The 12,506-nt window shown below is 45.7% G+C and overlaps 4 protein-coding genes across 4 annotated transcripts; 1 reads left to right on the top strand and 3 right to left on the bottom strand.

Moving 5' to 3' along the window:
- Positions 1-88: 88 nt before the first annotated feature.
- GLAREA_05751 (eIF1-like protein) lies at positions 89-828 on the bottom strand (the record flags this gene model as incomplete). The annotated part of the gene is made up of 2 exons (XM_008079040.1): positions 89-504; positions 768-828. 2 exons carry the CDS (start codon positions 826-828, stop codon positions 89-91), a joined length of 477 nt encoding a protein of 158 aa, XP_008077231.1.
- Positions 829-2,014: 1,186 nt separating this feature from the next.
- On the bottom strand, positions 2,015-4,113 carry GLAREA_05750 (uncharacterized protein; the record flags this gene model as incomplete). The annotated part of the gene is made up of 3 exons (XM_008079039.1): positions 2,015-3,419; positions 3,510-3,705; positions 3,765-4,113. The coding sequence occupies 3 exons, from the start codon at positions 4,111-4,113 to the stop codon at positions 2,015-2,017; spliced, it is 1,950 nt and encodes a 649-aa protein (XP_008077230.1).
- A 1,752-nt stretch (positions 4,114-5,865) lies between these two features.
- Positions 5,866-6,691, top strand: GLAREA_05749 (S-adenosyl-L-methionine-dependent methyltransferase; the record flags this gene model as incomplete). The annotated part of the gene is made up of 3 exons (XM_008079038.1): positions 5,866-5,909; positions 5,960-6,125; positions 6,176-6,691. The coding sequence occupies 3 exons, from the start codon at positions 5,866-5,868 to the stop codon at positions 6,689-6,691; spliced, it is 726 nt and encodes a 241-aa protein (XP_008077229.1).
- A 251-nt stretch (positions 6,692-6,942) lies between these two features.
- On the bottom strand, positions 6,943-8,492 carry GLAREA_05748 (CFEM-containing protein; the record flags this gene model as incomplete). The annotated part of the gene is made up of 5 exons (XM_008079037.1): positions 6,943-7,369; positions 7,418-7,839; positions 7,901-8,151; positions 8,205-8,340; positions 8,397-8,492. The coding sequence occupies 5 exons, from the start codon at positions 8,490-8,492 to the stop codon at positions 6,943-6,945; spliced, it is 1,332 nt and encodes a 443-aa protein (XP_008077228.1).
- Positions 8,493-12,506: the final 4,014 nt, after the last annotated feature.

Genomic DNA, 12,506 nt, shown 5'->3' with positions numbered 1-12,506 from the left:
TCCGTCAAATTCTGCCTTGACATCGCGAAATTTGATATATCACCACAACTTGATGCCCTCATCCACCACCACCACTATTCTACAAATCCTACGGCCCTGCTGATGCCTTTTTCTTCTTGTCCTCGATTAATTCGATGTTGTCCTCGGGAATAACATCATACTTCTCCAACAAAAACTCCTCAATCTCCTCGCTCACATCCCCCTGCACCACGATCTCCTCCCCGCCACTCGGCACCTTACTCACACTACTCCCCGTCGCAAACTTCTTCCCAAACTCCTTCGCTACCTTCTTGTTATCCAGTCCGAACGCCTCGAGCCCCGACACCGCCGTCACGTATTTCCGCTTGTTGCGCTCGATCCGCTTGATGAGCACTTTGGAGCTGGAGATCTGCTGTGCTTGTTTTGCTTCGAGCGCTTCGGCTTTGAGGGCTTTCTTGTGCGCGTCTTTTTCGGCGCGTTTGCGCGCGTCGACGGAGAGGGTTGAGGTTGCGGCGGCGAGAGCGTCTGAGATGTGTTAGATTGGGGAGGGGAGGGGGAGGGGAGTGTGGACCTTCAGACCAGAGGCGGTCGTACATGTCTTCGTCGTGTTTTTGGAGCCATTCTTGACATTTCTTTACGGTGCCGCCGAATTCGCAGTACTACTTCCTCGTCTTGTTAGGGGATGGGTATGCTTGTTTGAATGGTTGGAGGGGTGTACCTCTGGTGGTAATGAACAGACTCGAGGGATGTTAGTAGATGTGGCGGAGATGGACGACGATATGGCTTACCTCCGCAGTATGTTACTATTCTGGATTGAGGCTCTGTTGGGGCTTCTGCTGTGTCTGCCATTGTGATAGATAGCTTGTTTATATCTTGTGCTGAGATGTGGTTGGTGATGGTGTTGTGATGTGGGATGCTGGATGGAGGGGTCGAGAAGTTGCGAGACCAAATCGCGGGGCATTTGACGCTAAAATTTACGCGACATGATTGTCACTTCGACGACATTTCTTCGAGCTTCAATCTTTCATCAACTTTAAACAATCCGCGCCCAGTTATTCATTAATATCTCCAATTTACGAATCCTGTAGCTCTATGACCTTCTAGGAGTCTCTGATATGCGTGCGTTTTATCCTTCTTCTTGCTCTCTATATCTGTTTCTCACGGTGTTTATGTATCCGTCACATAGGTCTCTCCCTGATTATCCTTTGGGTACATCTCACTAACTGGTCATAGGTTATTGCTTTTAGCTTTGCTGGCATTTCTTGACGATGAATTTACCGACGATCATGTCTTCACTTCGCTGTCATCAAACTACTCGATCCCGTCGATACTCCCCATAGCTTGGAAGCTCTCTTTTGATTCCTCGTCCACCTAATCTCGTGGGACTTCTGACTAGTAGTGAACGCTGTTGGAAATGTTGTCGCTGCGCAGTCGCTATTCCTAGCATATTTCTTCTCAATGGAGGCATGGACAGTATGCTCAAGTCAATACAATTCCCTCGAAGTCTTGGGAAACTTTGGCGTGCCGTCAGGCTTTCTTGCCTACATGTTTCAAAAGTCTCTGCTAGTCCTTATCACGAATACTCTGGTACATTTTGATCCGCCGTTTTCTGGCTGGCCTCGTATCTCAGAAAGGTGACATTATGTAAAGCGCGGACAAGCATTTGTTTAGCTTCTCGTCCCAATTTTCCTATTCAGATTTGTTACATGAACTGCTGCAATGAGCTTCGATGATCTGAACATGTCTTTCATTGTTTCGTCGTTTCATCGTTTCAAATATGGTATCTCTTCTACACAAGTGTCGCTGAAGCACGCGATGATACTTTTAATGCTTCAGTCATCTACTGCAGTCTTCAACTGCTCCTAATGGCTTCTACACCAATTCACAGTGCTGCATTAGTCGCCTTCATCATAAGGGAGATCACTGTAGCCTCCTGATACATCAAAATCTTCGCTGATACGCGGGCCTTTTTGTGGATTCTCTTTATTTTTCTCACAACTAATATATTTTCATTCTTGAAGGATTCGTCTTCAGATCATATGATTTTCACCGAATGTAAACCATCCCGACACAAGTAGTGCGCACACAGGTGCTCTGGCTGGTTGTCATAGGATGTCATGATGTGGTGGATGTGGGATCTTAGAGCGCTTGCCCCCGTGCATCCAAGTCCTATCCGACGAAAGGTAGCTCGCTCTTGATCAACCGCCTCCAGCAACAGGACATAGAATATTTTTTTATTCTTGTATTTCGCTGGCATGCAATACAGAGTCCCGTCTGCGTTCTGCTTATCAAAATCGTGGTGGAAATGATCGAAAGCAACTTCGGGCTGCCGTTCCCGCCCTCTTCTTCCGTTGATAGCCAAAGGCACTCCACCGACGACCATAACCCAAATGTTAGCAGGCCGACCGGGCTCAGAATTATCAGGGTTGCGCAATAGCTTCAGAGTCTTGAGCATACCCCGCAGACGCAACCATCCTCCAGGCACCAAACCAGCGTTGCTGTGCATTGAATAACTCAATTTAAGATCTTCAACTTCAATCAACATATCTTCTGGCTCAACGTCTACCCTCCCAGGCCTAACTCTTTTATTCGTGGCCATCCATGACCAACTCGGCGAACGGTATGATTCCGATCCAGTCTGAATGTCTTCGTCCGATGCCATGGGTTTATCTATCAAACCCCATAGCAGTTCACGCTCCAAGTAGCGACGCCACATTCCAACTACATACTCGTCATCGAGAATGTTAGCCATCACCTTCGCTATAGCAGAAAGAGCTACCACTTTGTCGCTAGGAAAAGTGAGTTTACAAGCTGTGTAAGCCTGAACTATGGTGATCCAAATCTCGTACCCGGCAAGACTACCTTGAGTCAAGCTTTCTGACGAACTCCCATGAAAAATACTTTTAAACGGCCTAAGAGGTGAGACAAAGTCCCGTGGCAGACCGTTGGGATAGATCTCTGCAGCATCCTTCTCACGACATTCCCACAGTACTTGATTTGCACCAAAGTGCAAAAGACGTGGGGACAGAAGCCGTTCTTGGAGGACCCAGGCCCGAGTGTTTATTCGAGCATTGGAACATTCATCCTTCCAGAAATATGAGTCCCGAGTGTGGTAAGGGGTGCAGAGACTACCAACTTCGAGGTTCAAAATTTCTGGGCGAGCGAGGCTAGGGTCCCTAGAATAAAATATGGAATGGTTACTATCTGGGGCATCGGCTGCAGATATGTTGCAAAACGTATTCAGGTACACGTCGCTCATAAGTGTGATTTCGTGCCGCCAATCCGTGGAATCGTCACCTTGCTGAATGATACAAAGAGAGTCAATCCACAGATATCTAATCCCCAGGACTCTCACAATATATACAGCATCTTGGTATAGCTTGGGTAGACTCAATAGCGCGATCTCATCGCTGAGTTGGGAGTAGTTCTCTGTTGTCAGCCTAAGACAATTAGCAAGACCCCAACAATGGCTTAGTGTCATGTATGGCCCGCTCAGACGGGTATTACGGCTCTCAATCACACGACAGCACCCTTCTAAGGTCGTGGACTTCCCACAGTCAAGTAGACGTGTTGGATACCATCTTGTCCTCTTCTCGAGTATGCTACATCGGGGATGGTTTGCTGTGCAGTCTGCAATCCATTTCTGAGCGAGGGTCAGCGTGCTGGCTGATTTTGTGCTCGGAGAAAGATCGTCAATTTCTCCGTGTGTCATGGCTCTTAAGGAGCCTGCAAAAATGTTAGTTTCGACCTTCCCTCACATCTCTTAGCTTTTAATATGTACATACCCTTGAAAGACTGCAAAAATTCACTACATCCATAATATCTTGCTTGTCCTGACAAACATTGGACGACAATTTTCAAATGATACGTCTCTGGATAGAACTTTTCTAAAGATATTACTGAAAATCCAGATTCACCTGACGCTGACTCAATTTCCATCTTATCCTCGTCGATAGAAAAGGCTGAAACCAGAACCTTTTGTTCGGCGGAGAGTGAGTTCCACAGCCTTTGGCACATGTAGCAGCCTATCTCGATAGAGTGCTGCAGGCTGGCGTATGTGCGGTGATGGGTCTTGCGGACGGTTCGTTCATCCTCCCCTAGCTTTGGGAGATCTTGACAGACGGTACATAACATTGTTTGTGTGTGTTTTTCTGTTTTTTGTTGTATAAGGTTTGTTGTATGAATTGGATTAACTTGAGAGACTTTGAAAGCATACCTAGGTAGTGCTGTTGTGTTGGCGGTGAGCGTATGAGGATGGGTGAGGCTGTGGCTGAGTCGTGAGATTTATCCGCGTGGTGTTGGATTGGTTGATTTTCTGTTGGAGTGCCTAGTCTTACGCCTTGTAAGGGGATGAAATTCAGAAGTCTCAGATATTTTGCAAGATGTGCTTTATGATGTTTGTGTTTTTTGGGGGGGTTTCGTGCTGGAATTGTTCATTTCTCTTGAGCAGTGCTTAGCTTTTTGTTATCTCGAAAACATAGTGGCATGGTTCACATGCTCTCTTCATTAAGCATCGTTCTTCACAGAAGTTTTTCTATCTCTGTCGCTGCACTTACATCTTGAATTAACATGTTGATCAGTGAGTATGCATCCTTACCGGATATCAAGAGAATTTCACGTCACACAATCGAATATATCCTACGAACTTGTTTAAATAATGCATTGCTTGACGTTCGGCTGCTAATGACATCCAAGAGGTCTACAGTTTAGGGACTTTGAAGTACTTGTTTTTACCTAGAGCTTTGGACAGTGTGGGTGACAAAGTGACTGGGTGGCCATTTATCTTCTGCATGTTACGTGCTTCAGTCTCCAAACATAGCGGTCTCATTATGGGACCTCGTGATGCTTCGAATTGCATCTTAGAACCTTTGATTCTGAGGAGATATGCATCAAGTATTTATTGTGGTTCTGTTTTGGCTGTTGAAATATACCCTTGATTTTTACTCTCTCTGCCTCTTTCAAAAACGGTTGTCTTTTTTTCACGGCTTTTATCCAGGATCCGCCCATCTACTCTTTACTTGGTCTGTTCGTGAAGATCAGCTAGGGAGTCTCTTTCGGTACAGCCAAAGCCTATGCTCATGAAATTTATCTTTATGAAGTAGTTTGACAGCAAAGCATTTATCCTTTGGTCTTTGTTGATGACGAGTTCCCGTAGAAGTTCGTGGCGTGTTTTCTTTTCGAGGTGTTTCTGAGGTAGTAAACCTTTAGAGCTTAACACGGCTTGTGAACCCTAATGTGACAACGAATTGCCGTCTTGGAATTGTATAATTGCATTATTTCTGAGCCAACTCGCATTGATTAGTATAGAATTGATGGATTGATGACATGCATGTTGCGAAGTGTCGAGACTCGATGCTCGCTAAGGGACGGCGTCAGAGGCAGCTCACAACTTGTCACTTTGAGAACACTTGATCCCTTCAAGATCCTTTACATGGTCATGATACTAAACCTCACGTCATAGCATCGTTGAGCCTAGATGATGTCCCTAGACCCCTGAGTATTAAATTGCGCGTCGTCACATGATATACTATCTGCGTCCACGATAAAAACACTACAGATACGATTTTTGGTCAAGGGAATAGAGATAACTCCGGAGAGAATTAGATTTTCAAATTGACTCAAATGTGCTCAAGTATACTGAGAAATATGGTCTCGTATCCCTGCTCTCCGTTTTGTCTCCGAGTAAAGTGGCCGCAATTCGGAAACATTTGCAGATATGTCTCCGGGTCGTGGAAATGCGCTTTACACCTATAAAAAGCGGTTTCTTCTACACTTTATTGCTCAATAGAAGTACAGAGTACTTTAAACAGAGAATCATTCTCAGAGAAGCCCTTAACATTACACTTCTACCTCAAGTTTTCCACTTTCGACATTTCAGTCATTGCAATGTCGGCCGATAATCTAGGAGAGCTGAATCGCAAGCATATGAAGTGAGATAAGAGAGTTGCCCAACATATTGGTCTCGCTGATAGCTCAATAGTGACGTTGGCGAATCTGCCTTTAAGCAGCAATGGATCGTTGATCTGGGTAACCAAATCACTGCGTACATACTCGCACATCTCGAATGGCTTGGTACCCCTCCCAACAAGACAGAAAAGCCGATGAAACTCCTCGACTACGCTTGTGGTAATGGGTTGATCTCCAAAGTACGTCCACTTCCAACACCACTTTGACTCGAGCTGATCAAATATCCTAGGCACTACTCCCTCACGTCTCAACCATCCGCGGCATCGACGTATCCGACAAAATGGTCGACCTCTACAACTCACCCGCTCGCACAAACAACGCCGACATGTCCGCCATCCAAGCTGACCTCCTCGCCCCAACCGACGCCATGCTCGACGCACTGATAAAAGGCGAATACAGTGACTTCGATATCGCCGTAACTTCAATGGCACTCCACCACTTCGCAGACCCCCAACTCATGCTGACAAAACTCGTTGAGCGGTTAGCTATAGGGGGCAGGATTCTGGTTATCGACTGGGCGAACGAGGCGGTGGCTGATTGGCCTGCGGAGGGGGTATTGAAGGAAGCGGGGTTGGGGGACGTGAGGCATACGTTGAATGATAGTGTATTTACGGAGAAGAGTGTTGTTGAGCTGTTGAAGGGTGCGGGGTGTAGAGAGGCGGAGTTTGTGCTGTGTCCGGAGACTTCGAAGTTACCTGGGGTGTTTGGGGAGAAGAGGTTGTTTTTTGGGTTGGGGACGAAGTAGGAGTGATCGACTTTAAGTCGATATACAACGCTCTCCAGATCTCTAGCCTCTACCAAATACCCGTCTTCTCAGTCAAGATTTCACAATTTGACGTTTTGAGTGTTTGCGGTGAGCAACATGAGGATATCCCAAGAACAAGTAGACTAAACAGGCCTTTTCAACATCCATTCACATTAAAGCCGATATCTCTAACTCAATCGCATCGCTAATGGTACATACAACTCATAGAAATTCGTAAATGAGCCTGGATCTCAACCTCTCATATCCGACCCATGCATCGCCTTCGCAGAAACCCTAACACTTCCCGCTAATTCATCCACGCTTTTCGACGACATTTTATCGAGTTCGACAGTATACGACTGCTCATACAAGATCCCTTCCATATCATCATTCGCAAAGCTTGCCAACTTGCTGCTCGAATTCCCCCGCTTGCGATTGTCCGTGTTTGCTGCATAGCCGCTCGCGTAGTTCTTTGCGCTCGTACCGGCGCTCGAGCCAAATGCCTTGGGGAATGTGCGGACGAGGAGGATTCGAATGGATGGCATGCATGCGCATATGATGCCGACGTTGATCTCGATGTCGGACCAGATTGCGGCGCCGTAGTTATCCCAGGTTGGATTTTGAGACTTGGCAAAGTGGACAAGTGATTGTAGACGGATGATTGAGACGACAGTGACGCTGTTTGAGTTAGTACAAGGCTTTAGTACGTGGAACTGTTTAGCTTACAATGTGCCAACTGTAAACATCATAGCGACCCCGATCTTCTTCTTCCAGTGGAGTTGCAAACTGTAGATCTGCGAGAGAGGAATTGCGAGCATCCATATATCCAGGAGAATGCTGATGGAGGCATTCGCCCATGCCATTGCATTGTTGTGATAGCATACCCCTGATTGTTCTCCATCCCATTTCGTCCAGAAAAAGCTGACTGGAGCGCATTGAAAGATCCCTAGGAAGACGAAGGTTATGCCGTACACGATATTGACACCAATTGTTGCTAGGATGGTCCACTTCATCTTCTTCTGAGGAAAGATGCGTAGGAAAAAGCACAGAAGTGAGAGTTTGATAGTCACGACCTGGGAGAAGTAGAGAACTTCCATGATATAGAAATAGAACCCAAACTTCGTGATGTCGTCAAAGGGGACTTTCCACTACAACGTGCGGTCAGTTTCATGTCAAAGTCTCACTATCTTTGCTTAACACTGTACTTACAACATCTTTTCCTATTCCGGATTTGGCTAGGTACTGGCCAGCAATTACAGAGGAGGGTATACCAGACACGAAGGTGAATAAAATGATATAATCGTCCCAATACCAGTCCGATTTTGTGACAAATTTGGAAAGAATTCGAAGTCCAATGGTCACACCAGACAGCACACCCATCGTTGTGTAGATATTGCTGTAGGTAGTAGACATATCACGTACTGGATGATTACAGAGAATTGAGGTGGCATTTTGTGCTTCTGGTAGGCAGTTAGGAAAGCCGTAGCAACGCAAGGACTTCAGTGAAGCTTACTGAGGGCTTCCCTAGTCGTACAACTTGCCTCAACGCAAGTAGCAATATCGGCTTGTAGTGGTGCGTTCGAACACACACATGGCGTATCCGTCAGAGAGCATGTCGAATTAGTTACATGACCGATCAGACAGGTGAGCTGTAGATCGTTAGTGCTGGTCTTAAGATCGAGGACCGAAAAGAGAATATACTTACAGCGCATTGTGGTGTCGTCGCCAGAAGCTCCTGAGCGCTCTGAGCGATTCCCGTTGACACGAATGCCAGAACGAGGAGACCGACGAAACCCTTCATTCTCTACACCAGCACAGATACCGTAGAAGATCGAACAGGGAAGGCTATCGGACGCGTTCGAATGCCACCGATCTGGAAAACATGCAGACTTATGAAATTCGACAATCCCGACCAGGAGATTACATAGGGATCTTGAAGCACATTTGTGGACTTCCAGCTGGGGTTCGAATGGTCTTCTTAAGAGATGAACCTGGTGGGACCGGAGAACCTGCTCTGTCGAGGGTGGTGAGTTTTCATGCCGAACACAGTGAATGTGGTCTCAGCTTTTCTGTGGTACCTTACTGGGAATAAAAATCCCCGGCAGATCATTTGAACGTCTTCTTCCAATCAAGATTCTGATATCTTTAAAACGGAGACACTTTCACCAGGGCACACCTGTCACAGTTTTAGAAAACCAATATAAAATGGGGAAGCCACATACTGGGGACGCACCCTGATGGAAGTTAATGATGATCGCATCCCCCTCTCGCAAGGCCAATCATACTAACGGCTCCAGAAATTAGCACAATTCATAGGTCATCCAAACTATACTGCGGGCCGGCTGGTGGGACACTCCTCTTAATGGTGGGGGAGGAGAGAGCATTATTGTGAAACATCCTTGAGAACGGAAAGGAGGTGTCAATGCGAACTACTAGTTTGCCCTACTAGGAGGGCACTAATGTCGGCACGCAACCGATCCATTGATAAGAAGTGGCTTATGGAACGATTATTAAGTAAGACAACGAATAGCGATTCAACGACGATTCATACATCTCGTACTCTCAACTGCATTATCTTTTAATGAAGTCGTGAGCCAAGTGTTGTCTTTCATTGCGAGTCAGTGATGTTTTTGTCGTCGAGGTTGTCAGAAATAACCGAGTTTTCCCAGTGGCTTGGCGAAACGTTTGAAGCAGCTGTTTCTGGGTGAGATGCCGAAGATGGCGGTTTTGGGGCCGGTAGGTGGCTTGCCTATTGAGGTATGGAACCCCCGAAGAAGGATTGCAAGGAAGATGTCCTTGAAGAAGGCAGTTAGGAGGCTATTAGAGTTTGGCTTTGTCCTTTTGGGAGGTGAAAATGCGAGCCTTGCGAGGAGAAGGTTTGCCTGCTTCAGTGGTGCAGCAACATTATAAAACCTGGGGTTCATCATCTGCCGATGTTACTCTACTCATGTAACGAACTATTTTACCAATGCTGACGACTGTACTCATTAAGGTTCTGATAGTGACGAATTTGCTCATAGCAGTCAAACATTGGCATCAAGCCACGCTTTGATAACGTTGGGATTGATCACCATATCGGCAATAATGTGCCAAGTCGTGGTAACATTTACATTGCACAATCCCGCTCTCTACGCCGCAACGTGTTCAGGTTGCTTTGCAGGTCGGAAATGTTCGGTATATGTTTGCGTCCGATCACTACGCCGCATCGTAACATCCTGAGTCTGGAAGAACTGATCGCCTAAAGCTGAATGCTCCACATTATCGCCAGGGGAATCAACCCGAAAGGTACCACCGGATTGGCAACCAAACTCTATAAAGTTCGGTGCATGATTGCCACGCGATGGGTTCTCAACAGGACCCTGAAGGTATTATTTGTGCGGTTAGAAGTAGAAAGTCAACATTGGCAAGATCCAAGGGTCTCTTCGCAGTGCTTAAGCGAGGTATCTGCTATATCAAGCCTTTTGACCGAAGAAGATAACAACTTTTGCTTTGTCGACGCGAGGCGCAGATACGCTCAGAGCCTTCATGTTTCTGTAGTCTAACCCTATTTGTGGTGAATTGCCACAACTCTGGCAACATGTCGGCTATTGATTTACTACACCGTAGTCCACTCGAGCCTCGTTGCGGAACAAGTTGACCATTTCTAGTAAAAGCTTCGAGCAACAAAACCATCTTTTACGAAGACAATGCATTTTAGAGTTCACCACTGACTGAATGACAGTGAATATTCTTACGCACATGCTCCATAAAGCCCATGGGGTAGCGAAACTTAGAAAAGCCCAGGCGGAGGATTACAGGGTCTGGTGGAGATAGCCGTTGGCTCTGGAACCGGAGTAGATTGACAGAATTTGTGGACTTTTAATATAAATCTTAGAATCCGGATCTGAACGCGTTCAACAGAGTAAGATACGAGCACTTGGAAATTGTGGTTGCCACAATAATCTGTGACAGATATTCGGATAGGGGCCGGTGGTCTTGTTGCATGGTCAGGCTGACTGGAAGTTGATAGCAGGGCGCAGCTTTGAGCTCGAGAGATTCGATTCCAGGCTTCGATGAGTCTTATCGTGTGACGAACCTTACACTTCGGTATTGTTGCTCCCTGCGCAAACGCGCCGCGAACGTTCCAGTAAATGGGTATCATTGAGTCTTTTTCCTGCAGGTCCTTGCTTTGAGACTGTGTGTTGAATTATGGTTCCTGGCGAGTTCTCAACCCTTTTCTCGACAACTTACATTACATTTTATAACAGACACTTTCACCTTTTATCCATTTTATCCATTTTACAACCTTTGGATCTATTGGAGGCATTCAGCCGCTGATTTGCGCAACTAGTATTTAGAGAGAACATCGGATTTCATAAAGTTGTTGAGAGTATGCCACCTTACAATGGCGAGATGACATTTATACACCGAACCATGGGATTCTACACAGCTTCATTTGCCGAGACAGTCTTATCTCGTAGAGTCATAGTAGAAAGAATGCCCAAGTCTTGAAGTGCTCTCGTCTAACAGCCCCAGCAAGTTATTTGCAATGGCCGAGCTAGGACAGTCGAATATCTCTTTCGATCGTCCAATAAAATTGACCGCTCTGTGATGGGAAAGAGAATGGATATCATGTGCCAAGAAAGAGGTTCACGGCGCACATTGACCTTGTCTTTGCGAGTTTTTCGGCAATTGAATTTAGTGATCTGGACCGGAGAAAGCAGGCAGTCTTTACGCAGACAGTTTGTATCAATCATTTCGAGTGAACTATTTTGGAAGTGCTTCGGCTCATACAGCCGGTACTGGTAGGTTCTTGAGAATATCAACTTCGTGATAGGAAATAGACTTAGGAGCGAGCATATATTCGAAGTCGAACCCAGAGGATGATCGACAAATTCTTTGGATCTTCTATACTATCCCTGTCTATCAACTTGTTGAGGCTCACAGACAACAAAATAAAAAGGGCTCGCGACTTTTGGCCATATTTGGCGAAGTTTCTAACCAAAAGGGAAGTGCAAATATGGGGTCGCCATTAGACTTTCGAAAAGTATAGTTTTCATGCTTTAATCAAACAGTAACTCGAATATACTTCCACCGTCAGCATGATGGAAAGAACGAAACGATCATTGATCTCACGGAGTCAAGCGACGTTCTGCCTTTGAATTGAGCTGATTTATGTTCACCAAAACTTAGAATACTGGTGTTTACTAACGTGAGAAACGAGTTTCAATGATTATTCATAGCTCAAACTTGCTTAAATATCGTAGAGTTTCACTAATTAGGAAATCTAGTTCTTGCTATTGTTTAATGTCATGAATTGAGATTTTTGTATTTTCACGGACAACACAATATGGTATGTGTTCTCAGCGCTTAGATCATGAGGGATCGCACAGAGAGTTAGGTATATTGCCACCAAAAGTAGATGTGGAAAGATACCTGTTACCAAGATTTTAACGAATTCTCAACATCAATCACACCACGACACAGGGCCCAAGCGAGCAAGTTTTGGGATGTCGTGTTTCCTGTAAACATACATTTAAGGAGACCACTTCCCGAATAGATGACGGTCATGTCCCAATTTCTCCCGTTCCTCATCCTGAATTTGTTTGAAGTATTTCCGTGACTGCCTTGGTAAAAGGGAGATATATGATCACGAGACCACAGGTTGACTACTTGACCCTCACCAAATCTTTACAGCACTTCAACACAACACCATCTCAATCAATAAACTTATCAACCTTTTCTCAATCCATTAGACCTCCACTATCAAGGCTTATACACCCTCCTAGCACTCAAGAAAAAGCCTAAACAGCTCATTAGTGTAGGCACCAAGCAC

Source organism: Glarea lozoyensis, assembly GCF_000409485.1.
Source record: "Glarea lozoyensis ATCC 20868 chromosome Unknown GLAREA10, whole genome shotgun sequence".
Classification (NCBI taxonomy): Eukaryota; Fungi; Ascomycota; class Leotiomycetes; order Helotiales; family Helotiaceae; genus Glarea; species Glarea lozoyensis.
The sequence above is the reverse complement of the archived record's forward strand: the minus strand, read 5'-3'. Positions and strand labels throughout refer to the sequence as shown.